The 21,317-nt window shown below is 37.7% G+C and overlaps 1 protein-coding gene across 2 annotated transcripts in view; it reads right to left on the reverse strand.

Moving 5' to 3' along the window:
* Positions 1-21,317, reverse strand: part of slc8a4b (solute carrier family 8 member 4b) — a 71,428-nt gene that overhangs the window by 19,226 nt on the left and 30,885 nt on the right. For both annotated transcript variants that reach the window (XM_051900594.1, XM_051900593.1), the window contains 3 exons: positions 18,270-19,347; positions 17,782-18,045; positions 17,117-17,601 (listed from right to left, as the gene is read on the reverse strand). In XM_051900594.1, coding sequence (XP_051756554.1) covers positions 17,117-17,601; positions 17,782-18,045; positions 18,270-19,307 — 1,787 coding nt within the window. In that variant the 5' untranslated portion in view covers positions 19,308-19,347. The remainder of the gene's footprint in view (positions 1-17,116; positions 17,602-17,781; positions 18,046-18,269; positions 19,348-21,317) is intronic.

Raw genomic sequence — 21,317 nt, forward strand, 5'->3', positions numbered from 1 at the left:
AGCTTATGGGTGGCACGGACAGTGCCTCTGAACACTGTGCTAATGTTGAGGAACTAGCGTTAAAGCTTATTAGACAGAGGTGTGATTCTCAACTTGTCAGAATGTCTGCTACAAGCCACACAAAATGAAATAATGAAATAAAATGATGTATATGTACTAGTGATGTAAAATCTGATTCATTTCCGCAAACCAGTTCTTTCTGACAATTCGTTTCAATGGACCGCTTAAAAAAAAAACAATTCATTGGTTCCTTACGTCATCACGCAATGATGTCACATTGCTTTTCTAACAACTCATTGCCATGTTATATCAATGAAACATTCAAATAAAGGCATGTTTGACAATGGATATTGCTGATTATTGCCTTTCATTTACTTAAGTTAATGGTAAGTTTGTGGTCACAGTTTTATTCACTGATCCTTCATGTTAGATACAACTGACCAATAATGAGTAGCCTACATCTTGGATACATTTCCTAAACGTTTCACACCTACAACATACATTACAGACATTAAGGCACAAATGCGGATATACATCTCTCTCCTTGATTTAGCTTAACAACTTAAAATATAATCTGCATTCACAATAAACCATAGTAATTCATTAACATCTCTAGACAGAAAGGTTTTTGCAGGTTTTAAAAAAATGTTATTTAATAATAGTTGTCATAATAATAATATTTCCAGTACGTGCCCCAAGCTTACATAGTATAGTCAACTCACTTATCAGACAACTTTGTCATCCTCGGCAAACTTGCCCTTGACGTCTTGTGTCATCAACCCAGAACTAAAGTTCGATTCAGTTTGATTAGTGAACCGGCTCAACCGATTACTTCCTGAGAACAATTCGTTCAAGAATCAGACATCACTAGTATGTACAGTAGCAGACATAGAGAAGTACATATTTATACATATATTCTTTTATAAAAAGCATTTTATTTTATTTATTTATTTATTTGGGTGTACACTCTAAAAATATATAAAAGAGAAAGATCATTGAGGATGATCCATTTAATTGATTAATTTAAGCAGGTTGTTAATTTTGAGGAAGGTGTACACGTTTCTGAATATCCCAACTTTCAAAGAGTTTTTCAGAAAGTTTTTACTTGTTTAGGGATGTGTTGACAATGAAGAAAAGGTAAGGGAGACCAGGAGAAATTACCCACAGCCAGGAGGGACAGCATTGTACAAACTGCTGTACAGACACAGGTCTGTACTTCCTACATTTGCCCTCACACACTGTTTTTCTTCATCTGTCTTCTGGAGACACCTTTAGACTCCTTTGTCTTTGTCTGAATGATTCTACACTCAACATAGAGGAGGACGAAGACAGCAACAGCATAGGTAAGTATACTGATGACGATTAACAGATGATTTATTAGAGGGCGTGGAGGAAATTAGATTATTAGACAAATTACAACAATGATACACCCACACAGTCTCATCCATTTTCAAACAAAGAGTTATAAAAAGTCCTTAGCTGACGAAGTGATAACACTTAGAGAGAACTATAATAGTCACTAAATACTGTTATTTACTAATGATTCTAAGCAACATACAGTACACTTATTACAGGGACAGTTCCTCTGGAGCAGCCTGGTGCTTATATAATGAGAATTGTTCACTGCAGATTTCAATCTACAGCCTTTCACCTACATTAACCCTGCAGTGAGAAGAAGCCACATACAGTAATGCACACCCTACACTTTAGACTTTATGAAACTGTAGCTATGGGCTGTTCCACTAATGTTTTGGACTAATATGGAGCAAAACATGTGAATTGCTGGTAAAAGATGTCCAAATATATTTCATTCTTCAAACAGATTTAGTTGAGAAACACTGAGATGTTGTGGTTGAAAAACACTGAGATCAATGAGGCGATAGCCATGCTAGAATGCATTAATGTCTTTTCTATGTGGTGATGTTCTGAAACATGGCTCTGTCTGCAGGGGCATCATCAGCCCTTGCTGACTGTCAGTCGGCATGACCACCAAAAGCCAAACAAATACATAAATCAGGTGAGAAAAACTAGCACTGGTAAAACTTCCCATGGTAACAGATATCTAGGGCTTTATTTGTGTTTTCCAGAGAGTTATGAGAGAGAATAAATTAGCCATTTAAGAATTCTTAAAACACTGAACTTTTAATAAAATGCGGTCTAACAGTAGTATTCAGAAATTGAATAAAGTAATCAAATGTAAAATAATTCAATATATTGATATACATCTGATTTTCTCTCAACACTCACTTAAGACATGAGCGACTGTGTTTACCTGAAAACTCACACATTTTTTACATAATTGTGTGTGTATTTGCTCATTCAAGCACAATAATCTGCAAAAAAAGATCTCATTTCAGCACTCATACGCTGAAGGACGGCTTTTTGTGTCCGTGCTTTGGGTGCGTGGGTCACACTACACTTTTCGTTCCATTCACTTCCATTCATACGCATGTGAATGCTGGAGACTGGAAATGCAAGCTCACGAGAAGAAGATTCACATTTCACTGTCTTCCAAAGGTCAAGTTTGTGAACTATGACCCGCGTATTACATTTTGAAATTACACATACAAAAAAAATTATATTATTGTCTTATTATATGGACTAATATTCTCATATTTGGCTGCTATACAATAAAGTACATGCGATTTTAATGAAAAGCTTGCATGGTTATATATAAACTGAAACAAGGGAACTTGGATGTCGTGGAACAAATGGGAAATAATAGAATGGGGTCAGGAGGAGAAGACAACTTCAGTGAGAAAACTTAAGGAGCTGAGGAGCTTAAGAAGGCTGATCCACCAATTTGCCAGGTGCATTGCGAATGGACGAGAACTGTGGGTACCAACAATTGCAAAAATGGTTGAGTCATTTCTCTTTGTCAGCAGAAAGACGTTCAGTAACAACGAAGCCTGCTGTGAACACTGGGATGAGTGGGATGACATATATGCTGTTCTTTGAAGCTGGAAAGCAGGTCAGAGGAAAGAAAGAAGGCAGTACAGAAACATTAAAGGCTCATAAGTCATCTGACCCCATGTGCATTGATGAACGGTAGGCTGAATGGCAAGATGGACACCAAAATTTTCCTTTGCCATTTCTAATGGCTGCCAGCATGCCAATGCCACCTTTGAACGCTGGGACAAGTGGGATGACATATATGTTGTTTGCTCCTTCAATGAGAACAGAAAGAAGACGGTGAAGAAACCCCACATCTTTGAGCGCTGGGATGAGTAGAGTGATATAACCAGCTGAGATGCATAGAAGCAGAGAAGATACAGAGAAGATAAGACACAGCAGTGAAGATACAGAATGGCTATGTAAAATAAAAAAGTAAATAAATGTAACTATTTGTAAACAATCATTTCATTCTTAATCATATGCATATATCAAAAACAGCTCTTAATATTTCTTGTCACATTCAGTTATGAATGACATGAATCATAAAAATTATACCCTATATTTTCATTTTCAATTCAAAACAGCAAAATCTGACAAAATGTTTAGTGGTTTCAATTACTGGATATTACTGTCTTTCAAATAATACTTGAAACACTTTTGCAGTTTTTTTCACAGTGAATTTCTAGCAACCACAAATGGCAGATTTTGTTACTGTGAATTTAACAGCATATTTTATTTTTCCACAACATTTTCTCAAGTATTCTGACATTGGTCGAACAGCTGAACTAAAGCTACATTTGGTATACTTTCATCATACATTTAGATCCTTTTGCCAGCTTTCTGTGTAAAATAAAGCATAAATCAAGTACTGCTGGCATTCCATGTGACATAAAAAGAGAATTAAAACAATAGGAATCATCTCCTTCCTTTAATTATTTACATAATGTTATATTCATATGACTTCAATAATGTTGTTTTCCAGTAAATTTCATTATGCACGTCTTGAGAACAAGATCTTCAGTAAAACAAAGATAAAAACACTCCTAAAAACTACAGAGATTCCAATCTCAATTATTACCTGAAATCATAGATGTGATTTGCTAAAATAAATGTAACTCAAAAGTAATTTTCGAAAACTAATCCCATCTGAAGTGACTTGAATCAACTTTCCAAGTAACAAACAAAACTCTCTCATTCTCTCCTTCTCTCGTTGTTTTCACTGATCTTCCTATCAAATCAAACCTGAGAAAGCGTCAACAGGTTTGATAACCACATAATCACATCTGCAACTGTTTCTTTCTCATACATAAACATAGTGACAGACAGTGTGACTCTTTCGATATCTCCATCTATGTGGTAATTGAAAAATCTTGCTTATTCCAAACCCACAGCAAGAGAAACAAAGAGAAAGAGATAAATTGGCCTCGATAGCAGCGAAGTATTGCCCCCTTCTTCTTTTTCATTAAACTTTCCATCTTTTATGCGAAAAAATTAGTTTTCCACCCGCTCATTTGGCATCTATCATCTCCCAGTTATTTTTTCTCATCTCATGTATGTTTTAACATCCTCACATCAGTCTTTCTTCTCTTCTTTCCTGCCATCATTATCTATTTAGCTTACATTGAACATTAAAGCTCATTACCCACCATGTGCCACAGAGGACCATTGGCACTTTTCAGAAGTTGAAGGTGACTGTGTGATTGGATGAGGTATATGGGATGACATGCCAGCTGCTGCCAGTATATCAACATCTCCTAGAATCATGCCAGCTCACAAAGCCAACGTTTGGCACTAGCAGCTGTTTTCCTGCATTGATCTATGTGTCTTTCCCTTACATACACAGACACACGCTGGTGCACCTATCATTATGGACATGGAACATTTCCCCTGTAATATTCACTCTGAAATATATTATCTACCAACTTTTTTTTCAGTCTGTTGTCTTTCATAGACTTTACCTCTGCATTATAATCTTCCTCCAAATCACCTCAAAACATTCTTTCAGCATCTTTCCTTAAACAGTTAGATTGGTAGTTAGCATTCTGATAAATAACTTGTCAATTCAGCCGACAGTGTTTTCTTTTCTTTGGCTTTGTTTTATCTCACTCTGTGTTCTCTCTCATTGTTGCACCTCTTCCCATGTCTCCTTCGGTCTGACATCTCCCTTAAACATAGAACAGCACACACAAGCACACACTGTCACTTCAAGTTAATCGCCAGGGTACGCCTCAACGACTTGTCTCTGCAGTGCTAATTAAGCCACTTCCAATTTAGGAGTGTAGGATTTAGATGACAAACAGTAAAGGGGGAAAAACTAACCAGGGTAGGGCATCATCTAAACTCAAACAGAGCAAAGTTAAACAGAGAGTAGGTTCCAAGTTTTGTTTTATAATTACAAACCTACTATCAAAATTAAAACAAACTCAGTAATGAGACTAATCCTAATCATACTCAAAATATATGCAAAGATGAATCCAGATAACAAAGGTCCAGATTAGAGATAATAAATGCTCAGGATGAGACTCTCAGGGGGGAGATAAGACTTCAAAAAGCCAGGATACAAAAGAGGTCATTATATACCCCGAACTAAATGAGGTGTTAGATGAGAGCAGGGGTGTTTAAGGAACATTAATGCTCTGCATTCTGGGGAGCCACAATAATGTCGCCTTATTGGCTGCAACTTAAGTGGGTGTGATATAAGCACAGTGCTAAAAGCTTTGTTTTAAGCATGCAATGAAATATCCCCTGGATAACTGAACGTTTGTTGCGTTGTTTTATCTCAAAGTACAAGAATGTCGATCGATTTTCAGTGTGTGAATGAGCAGACAGGGAATGAGCGGAAAAAGAAAGCCGACAGAAATAAAGGTAAGAGAGAAAAGTAGAGTTGCTATATAGATCACTGACAGAGCTTTAGGTTGACTACCAAAGGTCTGATCCCACTTATAATTACAGTCAGGGAAGAGGGAAGAGATTGAGTTAGTGTTTAATAACACAGCAGTGTAATATATTTTAATTAGGTTTAACCTGTCAGAGTCGTAGCCTCATAGGTAGTGACAAAAACCACCACAGTGTAAGCAGATGAGTAACTCCAATAAAGCACTTTACTGAGCCATTTGTTAATTTGAATAGATAGTTCACCTAAAAGTGAAAATTTACAGTACCATTCAAAAATTTGGGCTCAGTAAGGTTTTTTTGTCTTTGAAAGAAGTCTCTTATGTTCGCCAAGGCAGCATTTATTTGATCAAAAATACAATAAAAACATTAATATTGTGAAATGTTATTACAAGGCAGCCATTCCAGTCTTCAGTGTCACATGATCCTTCAGAAATCATTCTGATGGACCCTTTTCCCATTTCTGGGGTTTTCAGAAGCGGAAGTCAACAAGGTTGAATATATGTCACATGTTTGCTGTTGCTGTGGTTGCAGACAAGCACGATGAAGGCGGCGAATTCCAAAAATCACAGACAGGGCTTAAATTAAGCCAGGATTAGGCCTTATTTCAAGTAGGGCATTTAAGTAGCTTTTATAAGTGTGCCTAAAATGAAAATTATGTCATTAATTACTCACCCTCATGTCGTTCCACACCCGTAAGACCTTCGTTCATCTTCGGAGCACAAATTAAGATATTTTTTGATAAAATCTGATGGCTCAGTGAGGCCTGCATTGAAAGCAAGTTAATTTACACTTACGAACACCCAGAAAGGTATTCAAGACATATTTAAAACAGTTCATGTGACTACAGTGGTTCAACCTTAATGTTATGAAGTGACGAGAATACTGTTTTGTGCGCCAAAAAAAACTAAATAACGACTTTATTTAACAAAATCTAGTGATGAGCGATTTCAAAACACTGCTTCATTAAGCTTCACAAATCTTTTGTTTCAAATCAGTGGTTCGGAGCGTGTATTAAACCGCCAAAGTCAAATGAACCACTGAAATTTCAAAACACTCATGACGTAACGAAGCCTCATTTACTGAAATCACGTGACTTTGGCGCTCCGAACCACTAATTCGAAACAAAGGATTCGTAAAGCTTTGAAGCTTCGTGAAACAGTGTTTTGAAATCGCCCATCACTAGATATTGTTGAATAAAGTCATTATTTTATTTTTTTGGCGCACAAAAAGTATTCTTGTCACTTAAGGTTGAACCACTGTAGTCACATGAACTGTTTTAAGTACCTTTCTGGGCATTTGAACATGTAAATTAACTTGCTTTTAATGCAGGCCTCACTGAGCCATCGGATTTCATCAAAAATATCTTAATGTGTGTTCTGAAGATGAACGAAGGACTTACGGGTGTGGAACGACATGAGGGTGAGTAATTAATGACAATTTTCATTTTTGGGTGAACTAACCCTTTAAGATATGCCAGTGCAAGTTACGTTTAGTTAAAACAGTTCAAACATGCATTTTAGTCTGGGACTAGGCTTAAGCCTTGTCTGTGAAACCGGGGGTTTATTTAACAAAACTAACACTCAGAAGATCACTTAATGAGAACTGACAAAGAGAAACTGAAACACAGGAGTAGATATACAGGCTAGTGGAGAAGAATCTAGATGAGAAACAGGTGAACTAAATCAAACAATCAATCAGTAACCACAGCAACTAATAGTCAATGAGAACAGGAACTAAACACAAAAGGAAACACAGGAGCTAAGGCAAAATCAAACATAACAATCATGACAGTTCTACAGCGGTGAACGAAAACTACAACAAATAATTTTTGCATCCCATTTGGTTCAATAGCAAAAGAAAAATCCACAATAGTATTTCAATTACTTAACAAAAGAGAAAAAAAAAAACATCAAGACATTGATTACGTTGGTCAGAACAGAGAAAGATGTCAAATTTGTCATCACTCTCAGCTGTTGTATTAGTAAAGTCCAATTCACATCGCGCCAACAGACTGCAACAGTCACATCATTACCACTGTCGCTGCTGGTTAGTTCTCCTTTTTGCATGTTCAATCTGCGTTTGTTGGGTCGTGGAATGTCTGAGAAGTGACACACTGTAATCTGGTGACTGTCTGCGCTGGTCGGCATCTGTCGGCCTCACACAACAGCATTAAGTTTTCTGTTATGTAATGGCATAACACAAAGTATAGTGTTATAAATGTACATATTTTAAAAAAGTTTGCTATTTACAGTGTTAACTAAACTGTGGAAACACGTCATCACAGTCTGTGAAAAGGGTGCTGATCTGGTGCTCAAATATCATTTATGATCATTATTAATGTTGAAATTAAATTAATAAAACATAATAAAAGTCTTTACTGTCACTTTTGATCAATTTGTCCTTTCTGAATAAATTATTAATATCTATATAATATCTTTTAAAACCCTACTGGCTTTCATTGTGTGATCAGTTTGTGTGTCTTTGTGTTAAATTTAGACTAAACAGGGATGAAAGACCAAGAGCGAGAGGAAGACCTCTCTCAACTGGCTGCATTTCTTTTCATATTCAAAGTACACTCACCATTATTGGCCTATATATCTAAAAGTATTTCCGTCTCAACATAAATCAAATTAGTTTTTGCATTTACTTTAACAAATTGGCACAGGACTCACTGATATGGCAACAGGCCGTGGTTGTCTTGGTTCCATCACTTAAAATTACACAATGAATCAAATCACTATGCACTTTCATTTAGATGCATTTCAAAACAGCCCAATCAAAGTTTTATCATTTCTACTCATAAACTTAATGCAGCAGAGAACTTCACTGGCATGCGTGCTGGTAAGAGATGCTGAGTTGGGAAGAAGGCCTTGGCCCTCCACAGAGGCTCCAGGGGCCCGAGAGAGCAATGAGGCAGCTGTGAAGGCTCTAATCATGACTTGGACAACAGGCCTGCAGTCTCCCTCTGCCTGGACATCTGCACTCTAATTAAATAGCTCCATAGTGTGTGTAAGTGTGCAGATGTGTGTATGTGGATACATGTAGGCTGAGACGGCTATAGGTTATGCAGCCAGTCGCCCAGGGCCCTGGCATGCTGGGGGGATTCCTGCAAAATGGCCCAGAACAAATGAGTAGATAACAATATCTGACACGCAGATGCTTGAAGCTAAATGTAGCAAGAGTCACACTGCGACAATATCTGATAAAGTTTCCCCTCATTGCTATGACATACACTAGCTGTACGTAACTATGCATATATATATATATATATTATATATATTATATATATATATATATATATATATATATATATATATAAAAAAATATAAAAGCCCTCTACCCAGGTCCTACTTGCCCCGCTCTGCACGGCTACTACCTGGCCATCCATCCATCCATCCATCCATCCATCCATCCATCCATCCATCCATCCATCCTTGCTCTAAAATGCTCATAGTTGACAAACTCATCAAGATAAAGTTTAGTTTGTGGCTTGTAATGATATCTTTATAACAGCATAGTAGACTACTTGCATAAAATGCAATAAACAAACAAAAAAAACAAAAGCATGTAAACCTATGTAAGTTGTTTCAGTCCAGTAGGTCTTCATCTCGAAATATTATTAACAATAAAAAAAAAAGTTATTCTTACATTTACTTTATGAAAATAAGTAAAGATTTCACAGCAAATAGATACATGGACCACAACCTGAAGGGGTATGATTTTAGAATTATATTAAAAGATATTTTACTTGCTTAAAAAAAAAAAAAAAAAAAAAAAAAAAAAAGGTATAAACTATCAATCAGACTACAAAATGCCTATAATAGATTTTTGTAATTGTTTTTCAGCAAAATTTTGATCATGTTGATAATTTAGAGGCTTTCAATCAAATATCTGATGATCAAATATGTTACAGTAGGCTTTATAGAGTTCATTTTTAGTTTTTGAATAAACTATCCCTTTAAAGATTATAGATGCACAGCCATAACAGTAAAAGGCAATGTGGCTTTATCTGCATTACACAGGTTATCTTATATAGCACCCTGAAGTGCAGAGGAATTACTCTGCAAAATTCAAGTGGCTTATGACAGATTTTTTAATAAGTCAGACCGTTTTACTGTTTCTCTGGCTATATCAATCATACACACACTCATGCTCACATATTATTATGCAGTCCTCTTGCAAGGTTCCTAAATTACAAACTAGTAACACAATTTTCTTTCAGGTCAAGGCAATTACAGCTTATGCATCTAAATCCCAACTATCTTCAGAGCACAACTGGAGGAAACACAGCAGACCCCTGTATTTTTCAGTAATGTGGTTTTACATGCAGATAGCCGGTGGTAGAATGAGGTTAGGGCAGGGTACACCCATGGTAAAATTAGTGACATGGCAGGCACACTGATGATAAGGCTCTGTTGCAGAGTAAAATTTAGAGATGCCACAATGTGAATGTCCAAACACACATACTAAGAAGCAGAACTACCATGTTGAAAATTATACAGCTATAATTTACATTATAGCATATTTTCATTACTTTGCAACATGTGTGCATGAGTCTATGCATGCTAATGTTTTGTTTATAACAATTAATGTTTATTATTATTATATTATCTTCTATGATGACCTTCCATTAAAGGGATAGTTCACCCAAAATTTTAAATTATCCCTTTCAGACGAACACATTTTATATAAAGTATCGTGGCCCTTCCAAGCTTTATAATGGTAGTGAATGGCGCTCCTGATTTTGAAACCCAAAAAAAGTGCATCCATCCATCGTAAAAGAGATCCACACGACTCCAGGGGGTTAATAAAGGCCTTCCGAAGCAAAGCGATGGGTTTTTATAAGAAAAATATCCATATTTAAATCTTTATAAACTAACTAGCTTACGACTTACGCCAAAAGAGTAACCTATGACCTGATGCATTGACGAACTCGGAAGCGCAGAGGATAGAGCAAAACAAAACACTGGTCACGAATTGGAAGTCTAAAGGGGAATTATTAAAGAGAAATATAGGAGGATTTCGATATAAGAGAAGAGGAGCTTGAGTCTGTTGCCCAGCCCTACCTCCTACGTCATACATTGCGACAGAAGTTACTCTTTTGGCACAAGTCGACTTGCGTAGGCCATCTGCCGCAAGCTAGTTATTTTAGTTTCTAAAGTTTTAAATATGGATATTTTTCTTACAAAAACCCATCGCTTCGCTTCAGAAGGCCTTCATTAGCCCCACTGAATCTGGTGTTTGGATTACTAATATGGATGGATGTTTTTTTCTTGACTTCAAAATCAGGAGTGCCATTCACTACAATTATAAAGCTTGGAAGAGCAAGGATATTTTTTTAATATAACTCCGATTGTGTCCTCTGACACACCTATGATGCTTGAGGGTGAGTAAATCATGGGATACTTTTCATTTTTGGGTGGACTATGCCTTTAAGAAGTTAAATTTAAAAAGCATTTAATGCTACTCTCTTTCACACACATACTCAGAGCTCCATAGGTACCTGACCTGACACTGAGAGACAGACATTGAGAGTGAGTTGAGACTGTTTTTCTCTTCTGTCCTTCTCTGTTATATTTACCAAAAGTTACGATCAGAGGTTGCCTTGGCAAGCCCAAGGCTGCATTCATGTAAAACCCAGAGCATTCTGAAACATCACAGGAGGAATAGAGCAAATAATAAGAAAAAGAAACTACAAAGAGATCTGAGAGTAGATGTTGGAAACTGCGGATTGTTCAAAGGTACGGTTACTCCTCAAAAATTCAGTGCATGTTCACATGAAATCTGAGGTTTAAAGGGATAGTTCACCCAAAAAAGGAAAATTCAATACAAAAGTGGTTCATATGACTTGTGTGCTATTTTTAAGTCTTCTGAAGTAATGCTAAAGATTGGTATGAACAAACCTAAATTATTCACTGAAAATTCAGACAAGTCAAGCTAAGTTTGATATCAGTGGTGCAGAATGTGTCCCATAACTGATTGCTGTGTTCCAAACTATGCATAATAAAAAATCGCACAAATGCGATTCGAGAGGTACAATGGAAAGATGTTTTAAATCAGCTTCACAGAAAATACATTTCAATGTTAAAATCAGGAAGTATTCTGTTATTTCAGTCAAAAGATGAGTGTGTCAAAGTAATGTCCATATAGCAGTAATATACTATAAGATTATATAAGTTGTGTTGGTAAACATTGGCCCGGTTTCACAGAAAGGGCTTAGTTTAAACCAGGATTAGGCCTTATTTCAATTAGGACATTTAAGTAACTTTTATGAAAGTGCCTTAAAAAAAACATTACTGGTGTGCATCTTGAGACAAAACAATGATACTGACATATTTTAAGATATGTCAATGCAAGTTGCTTTCAGATAAAACACCTCAACATGCATTTTAGTCTGGGACTAGCTTAAGCCTAGTCAGTTAAGCAGACACAATGATCGCTTACACACAATGATCGATCCAAAGGTGTCATCATCTTGTAGCCTTTGCAAGTGTTGACCATCATCTGAAATATTATTTTCTTTACACAAAGCTACTATATGACTTTAATTGGAATATAGTTATATGGACTTGACTTCTTTGACTACTGGGATTTTTTTCCCTTCATTTTTGGAGCACGAAAGCCCCTGGTCACCACTGCAACAAGGCATGACATCACTGTATGTAAATATGACAATTTTCATTTTGAGTGAAATATCCTTTAAAATGACATTTTATTGTTTTGTCTCTTAATAAAGAATATATATTTTGCTTTCTGTGTACTGAGTACTAATTTAATGTATTGGCAGAAAGTGTAAAAGAAAGTGTAAATGGTGAGGAGGTTTTTAAATGGTCTGAATGGCCTATACAGAAACGCTGCTCATGAATCTGAAAAGCGATCTACTTTTACTTTGCACACAAACTTTAAGATGAGCGATTTCATGCTGTGGTCCACTTGGAACACATATCTAGTGCTCACAGTATTCTGGGTCACCCTAGGGAAAGGCCTAATGCAGCATCCCATGTCAAGAGAGAGAGGGATAAGAACGTTTGGTATGACAAGGAATATAGAGGGGTTGAGTTAGAAAAAGACAGCAAAGAAAACAAAATATTTGAAATTGAGAATTTAAAGGGCAGAATTTAATTTTGTGCCTGAAATATGGGAGCTGTACAAACACAGCAAAAGGAAAATCTTATTAGAAAGACATGAGTGTAAAACGATAGGAATACAAAGAGACAGGATGGCGAGACACTTCATATGTGAGGACGCGTATGTGAGAGCGCTTCTCAGCACCTCATAAATCCTTCATGAAATATGAGCAATAAATTAGCGTGAAAGCGATGGAATGACATCAAGGCACAGCCCTCGATATATCGTAGCATGAAGGTAATGGGCAAAGACACATTCAGACACATTCAAACTAATCCTCCAGACCTCAATGCCTGTCTTAATCTCATCCATGTCTTCCCTGTATTTCACTTATTGTGTGTTGCCACCTCTTCACCCGTCCACTGGTCTCTATGTCTATGTCAAGCTCAGGGCGCTGCAGAGCTCCACTGGAGCCAGACGAATATTAACCTACCCACCTCTCACTCACAGTCCTGCACACACACACCGACACACGTATATTTTATATTACACTGAAACAATATTCACTCAGCAATTGCTAGTAAATTTCACAAAGAAATGGCAAATAACACATTGAATTAAACATGAATTTTGAAGTAGAAAGACTGAAATAGTATTTTACTCTAATAATCTTGGTTTTATTTGCAACTTCTTTCAAAGAGATTCATTAAGTGAGTGATGATGGATTAATGGAAGGCTGGGAGACAGAACTGAGAAAGGGTAGTAAACTGAAGAAATTATGTTTAGATTGAATAACAGTACTGAAAAGAATTGCTTTCAAAGAGCTCATTTGTTCACAAAAATGCGGAGAAATAAAGAAAAATGGGAAATAAAGTGAAAGGACAAAGAGTGTAAGTGAAACCCTGTTGGAAAACCCAATGATTTCTAGCTGGTCATTTGCTGGTCAATAGACAAACATGGTAAATAATCTTGCTCAGGATAGTTATGACTGGTAGACCATCTCACACCAGCAAAATCTAACATATCCCAAAACCCATGTTCTGCTTTCTAGCCATTTTAATACCTGTAAGAATGTTACATTATTTATATTCAGGGTCTTAGAGACCCCAGATACAGTATGACCATTACATAATGCAATGAATGTTCATATGAACTGATCGTTTGACATTTCTCAAAAAACCATATGCCTACATTCTGGTTAAATAGAGAGATACAGCTTCAATAATGTCTGTCTATTGGGGTTTGATTGGTCAGATGAACTTAAAATTTGAAGGGAAAAATACGAGGTTATACTTGAAATTTATCTCATTATTTTTACAAAAATCAATCTTAACAGAACATGAGAGTTAAAGGTGGGGTAAGTCATATTTCAAAAACATTGTTTAGAAGTTAGTCGGGCCGACACCAACAACAAACGTGTAGCCAATCAGCATTAGGGGGCGAGGAGAGAGAATGAGCAAGAGGAAGATTTGAAGAAAAACTGCAGAAAAAGAAATGAGACAATACAAAAGAGCTTGAAAGAATATCACTGGAATGAAGGTTTATGACTGGGCAAGCACTTTAGGAGCCGCGTTAATATTAAAAAAACCTTTCCAGCGCTGGAGAGAGTTACGCGGGAAAACCTGAAAACAAACGCGGAAGCTCCTTTGATTCCGCTTCACACGTGAGTAACACTGGGTTTGAGTGTCATTGACTGTCTGGAGCTGCTGTGCTGTTGGCAACTAACAACGAACTCTTGTTCGTATTTACTCTCGTGTACTGTACGTTCATTTTTTGTGCTTCCTTGTCGTTCGTTCATCATCTTCGCTTTATTTTTCGAGAAGCATTATTTTGTTCTGCGTCAGCTGTGATAAACAGACATCTACTCTCGCATTGCGTGTGCAACAGTGGCCAGATAGTGAGAGTTTTGCAGGTAAACCACTGAGCACTGACAACCGCTAGAGAATGCGGTGTTTAGCATCATTGTTAGTGCACTCGCCTCACCTGCCAGCAGCGATCGGGCTGGGGATCGAGACCAAATCGAAGCAGGGTGGTTAGGATTGGAGGGGGAGTTTTGGAGGCGGAGCAATGAAGAGAGGGGTGGATTTGTTTGGGTTGATTTCAAACATCAACAATGTCCAACAGCGTTTTTGAAAAATGCCTTACCCCACCTTTAAGCTGATATGACCTGGTTTTTCCAGTGGGAATGATAGTAAGAGTGACTTGAATTGAAAAGGATAAGAGGGAGGGAAGTGTGGACTGAAAGGAGGGAGAGAGAGTGAGACAGGTGCCAGGGAAGTAGAGATGCAATAGAATAGTGTTTCAACACTGAAATACAGACTATTGCTGATTGTCTCCAGCCCTCCTCTGTCCATTACAGACCCCATGACGTGCGAATGTGTGTGTATTTCATTTTGTGGCAGTGCTTTCTGTTTCATTTTGCTGTAGGTCTGCTTGCTGTGTGCCCCTGTTGTGAAGGCTTATTGGATAATAAATCAACAGAGACCAACTGTAACAAAAATGATATAAGCCAATCGCTTTGTCCTCTGTCCGATCTCTTTAAATTCAGACCAAGGCTCACCACCATAACCCCTAAGGTCGATTCATAAATAATTACATTTGTTCCCCCAAACCTAAATGTATGTGACTTTCTGTTTTCAGATTCATCCATCCATCCATCCATCCCCCAAAAAAACCAACAGCTGTAGCCTTTTCTTAAAAATGGAATATTAATATGGTTAAATTTAATGTAATATCAGCATTTTTAATATATTATGATCAGCCAACGACTACCACTGTTACCTGTGGCTTGAATGACACAAATGTGAATGACACAGGCACAGTTGAAACTGCATCACACATTTTCACAAGCTTTCTCAATATGAAGCCAACCATAATCCACAGTTTGAAGTGATTTACAAGCATTACTTTGAGGTTAAACTGATCCACAGAAACAGGTCAGCTCACAAGGGCACCATATAACCACTTTGTTAGCTGTAGACTTTCACAACCTTTACTTGAACACTTCAATTTCCCTTTCACCTGATATATGTGTAATACAGCCTGAGGCATGTCAAACTGCCAAACCCGTATATGTTCTGGTAACACTTTACAATACGCGTGCACTATGCATCATTAATGTATCATTATGTTATAGTCATTTGCCTCAACAAGTCATAACATAATGACACATTTGCAAATCATTTGCTAACAATTCATTAAAGCAGACAGCTGGAAGTTGAAGTACTTAGTTTTGACCAATTGAGGTAATTAACGCATTAATTTGCATTATTAGTTAATTTGATATGTTAGTGAGGAATTAATATGTGATGACACATTTAATTAATAATTCATAATTACTTAATCTATTAATCATATAGACCCTTTATTAGTTGCTGATGTAGTAATCATTAATTAATGGTTTAGTTCTTCATGAGTCACACATTAACACGTGATTATCTGTGTTTTTGTTAAGCATGAATTAATGCATATTAGTGCACCCGTATTGGGTGTTACCGACATACAAATGGTTAAACATCTATCTTGACTTGCTTGTCTTCTAAAAAGCATTTGCCTCAGTGGAAAATTTACCATTCTATGATGGTAGGGTGCCTGCCATAATAATTTTCTCCATATGGCGACAAATATGTGTAATGTTCTTCACATTAAGCCACTTAAGTCTCCTTCACAATTTTGTGACATTTTGTGTTTTTTCAAACTGAATTCTTGTAGCGCTTTCCTTAGCCTTAAAATAAGCTGTCTGACATGCCTGAAAAATCCAAACTCGCACAATATAATAACTTTACTGTGTCCCTAAAAGCATTTTCACAGTGAAGGTTCACTCAAGCGGTGAAATCTAGGTCTGTTAGTACGACTTAGTTTAAAATGGACTGGTGCAAATTTCAGTTGAACTTAAGCATTTACATGACATTTTTAAAAAATATTGTTACAGTCAGGTTGAAATCTATTTGCATGTAAATATTCTCCAATTAACAGAACAATTAAAGCAGCACAGAGACAGTGTTTACAGCATTTGGGAAATCTATGAATAGCTTACTTACAATTGTCTCTGCATACTAAACTGGGAGAGTACATTAATGACAGAAATTTCATTTTTGGGTGAACTAACCCTTTAACTACTATGTGCCTAAAATCGTTTTCACTGTGAAGGGTCATTCATTCAGTACAATCTCCCGACAGAAAGAGCTAAATAAAAGCACTAACCCAGAGACACGCACATTCTCACACACAAACACATTAGCTGACAGAAACCACTTACATTGTCTCGTCGTTCTGGAACTCCAGTTTTCCAGACACTTCCTCAAAGTCCTCCCCTCCGCAAGCTGTCCCATCCACTGTATGGTACGGTACCGCCACCAGACCACGTGCTCCTGATGTCCTCTGGACCTTCACCTGCATGATGCCAATGCTTTCGCTAACTCGCATCGATTCGCTCTCAAAGGTAAAAATTCCTGCGTGGTCGTCATCGTAGATTGTGACGGTCGCCGTGTGGGCCTCACCAAGGGCTACGGTAGGGGCAGGTGCTCCGGTCTCCAAAGCAATAGGATGTCCATCTGCCCACCCAATTATACGGGGATTGCTCAGGCGGACATAAAAGTATTCATCTTCCTCAAAGATGTCATCATCAATTATGCCGACGGTGAGCTCTTTAAGGTTCTCGCCAGGTTTGAAGACGAGTGTGCCCTCAGCAAATTCATAGTCAGAACCGGCATTGGCTGTGCCATCTTCTGTGCGATAATCCACCTGGAGTTTTGCATGAATAAACATTTTAAAAGATCAAAGATCTTCCTTGTTCTTAATAAATAAACCAACGAAAAAAATCTGTTCCATAATTTGCATCATTTAATAGTCAAGATCAGAGAATAGGTTTAGAAGTATCCTAATAAAATTAATAAACTAAAGAGTATTTTCCTTTAAACTCACCTTAACAGTACACCCGGCATCTCCTCCATGCCTTTGCACAGTAAGTTTTAAGGATCCACAGTTTTCAAAGCACTGGTAGAGGGCAGGTTCAAAGTCTATTTTTGTAACATGAGGGTCGTACTCCTGCTCTCGAGGTTCCCCACTGCTGACCACTTTACGGGCCTGATCTGCTGCGTGTTTCTTCAAAATGTTCCCAGCACCAATCATCATCCTTGTTGCTTGAATGCGGTAGAAAGCTCTGCTCTTCTGTTGCTGTATCAGAACCTGCAAAGGTAAGTTTGAGAAAGTCATTTTTAAGTTCCGGTTCTGACGTCGCTAAGTGGACCTCTGAGCTTGTGCGAGTGAGTGGAGGCGGGGCTAATTAGCATATTCATAAATCCACGTATATTAAATGAAGCAAAGGTGTAGAGTTACATTCAGGCTATTTTAAGGCTTGAAGAAATTTTTTTCACAGCAAAAATGTTTAAATATGTCACTTTGGTTTTTACCTGATAGTTAGCCATCTCTATGAGCTGCTCCATGTCTTTGTCAGGATGCCTTTGTTTCAGTTCCTTTAGAGTTCTGGCCATGTCTCTCCTGGCCTCATCCTCTTGATCACGTCCTCCAAGCCCACTTTCCCCTCCCAACACTCCGTCCAGATGTGTTGTAATTCCATCGATTTCAAGCATGTCCATCTTTGTGAATCCTGCATCCTTGCCAACCTCCTCCCCGCCCTCGGACACAATAATTCCTCTGCCCTTTTCGGTTCGGTAGCGTTTGCGGGCATACTTGTAAAAGAGCAAACGCCGATCAGCGATCCAGGCCTGGACCACGCAGAGAGGGAAGAAGAGGAATGTCAACACCGCTTCCCACACTTCCACCTCACCAGGTGAGACTACAGAGATGATAAGATAGAGCCAGATGTAGGCAAACATGCTCCACGCCGCAGTCACGAAAAACACCCGAAGATGTTTGACCTTCCGCCTTTCACCATCAGGTACCACATAAACGCAGATGCCAATGATCACGAACAAGTTGAAGGCAGCACTACCCACGATGGTGCTGGGACCAAGAGAACCAGCCTCAAAATTATGCCCACAGACCTCAATGACCGAAAGCAAAATCTCAGGGGCTGATGAACCCAGAGCCATGAGGGTCAGATTGGAGACGGTCTCATTCCATATGCGAACTGTTGTGGTGACCGTTTCACCATTGGGTCTTTTTGTAGTGATCTCCTTTTCTTGAGAAGTTATAACTTCGATGGCAGTCATAAAGCGGTCAGCAATTATTGACATACCTAAGAACATGTAGACTAGTGCCACTAGGTACACAATGGCACGAGCCACTTTGTCACCAACTGAGGGATTTAGAGGATTCCACACTGGTAAAAGAACCCCGTCTGCACACACATCAGTCTGGGAACAGTTGGAGGTAGATTGGGCTACATCTTGGGAGTCAGCTTGAGAAGGGATGGAGAAAGACAGGAGAAGGATCAAGGGAATGAAGGAGAAGGGGAAAAGGTGGGATGAACTGAAGGACAAAGGCATGGTGGGGTCGATCTGTTTCTGCAACAATTCTTCACACCACCTACAGAGAAACAGAGAGACACTGAGTGAGTGAGTTTTAAATTCTGACTTGCATTTTTATTCATATAGTATAAAGAGATTGGAAAAGAAAATGAGAAGCTGATAGCGAAGGAAATTAAAATATGTGACCCGTGCTGGCAAAATGAGTCGGAATGTGCACGGGCTATTAAGAGCTACAGGCAAAACAAGTCAGAAATGTTGATTTTGGTCGAATTTGAGGTTTTCACAAAAATTAGTTCATTAAGCATATTAACTCACTCTTGTCTAGTGATCCAAATGCTTCAAATAGCAATTAAATATCTAAAAGTATCTTTTTTTGCATGTTTTCTGAGAGGAGTACCATTCCTTTGTCCATGAAAAATGCAATTTTTTCTGCTCGCTTCACCACTCGCCCTTCCCCTCAGCACAAGTTTGGTCTCGTTTTAACCTTGTGAATATTCATAGCGAATTTTTTAACCCATGAAATGTGATTTTCAAACTCATGCTGATGTAAACAAATCAATCTTACTCACGCTGACTGACAGATTCGAACCGTGCACACAAAGACACCTCAGACAGCGAGCGATCCCAATATACACATATAAACAGAATTACAGTAGGCTACTTCAAAATATTGAAGCAAAATATTGAGAAAAAAAGTTGAATATTTATTTTTCCTGTATATATTTGGCTTTGGTAATAACAGGGATTGGGATTGGTAACAGGTATGGTTGCTAGGTGATTTTGTTTTGGAACCTTCAGAAAACTTTAACTCCATTTTTCTCAAAATTGACTTTGCTCACTCTATCGACTTCAAACAGGTGTAGCTCAGTCATTTGATTCTCTGATTCCAACAAATCATACATTATTTTGAAGGTTTTTTAATAGAGTTTAATAGAATTTTTGAAAATTTGCTCATTGTTACTAATTTTGCCAGCACGGGTCACATATGCTGCACTATACTGCACAGAAAACCCTCGGGAACTACAGTACAGTAGTTTTACAGTTGTAACTCAAAAATCTGTCTGTTTTGATCCATGATTTTTTTGTTCAGTGAACTTCAATATAAGAGAAATTTAGAATATTGAAAATGATAAATTATTTGTAACATAACATAGCATAAAGGACTTTTTGTTACTTTTGAACAAAAAAAACAAAAAAAAATGATTTCAGTACTGTGTTGGGTTGTCAGATAAAATCTAGATGTGCTTTAGAATATATAGGTTGAGATTGTGACCATTTGGTGTGAAAATCCTTCTTTCTCTTGTCACTTTCTCTGTACGGTTGTGCCAGCCCTCTCTGTAGTTCTGACATTAATTCTGCTTCATCTCGACTCGCCTTTCGTACTATACATCCCTCTCTTTACTACCTTCATACACATTTGATCAGCTTCCTCTTTCCATCTCATCTGTTCAAAGAGTTGACATATTTAGTTGCTCCAGCTTCTCAATCTTTTTCATCATCCTATGATAATTATCATTTCTATAACCTTCTTGACACCCCCCTCCTGATTTCCAAAACTTTGTAGGGATGATCATCATAAGTTTGAGAATACCAACACACCCAAAGTCCACTTTATTGTTCGCAACTCTCAATATTAAGTTTCTCATTGACCAGCTCTTAAACTTTAACCATTGGTAAGGAGACATTATTTCATAAGATGCCATTCAATCCCCATATGGATTATAAATGAATAAATAAATGATGAAAATTTTAGCCACCAGCAAAATCAATAAATCTATTCTGAGACCTACACAAATAAACCACACATACACACAGAAATGTGCTGTGATGTCACCAGTAAATTATGACTGAGTTAATAACCTAATGGACGGTTTATAAGTGTGTGTGTGGAGGCAGATGTCTGAACATGTTTATAGGCTTGTAGACTGAAGTCAGTAAGTCCCTCTCAGATCTGTAATGTATGTACGTGTGTGTGTGTGTGTGTGTGTGTGTGTGTGTGTGTGTGTGTGTGTGTGTGTGTGTGTGTGT

Source organism: Ctenopharyngodon idella, chromosome 7 (assembly GCF_019924925.1).
Source record: "Ctenopharyngodon idella isolate HZGC_01 chromosome 7, HZGC01, whole genome shotgun sequence".
Classification (NCBI taxonomy): domain Eukaryota; kingdom Metazoa; phylum Chordata; class Actinopteri; order Cypriniformes; family Xenocyprididae; genus Ctenopharyngodon; species Ctenopharyngodon idella.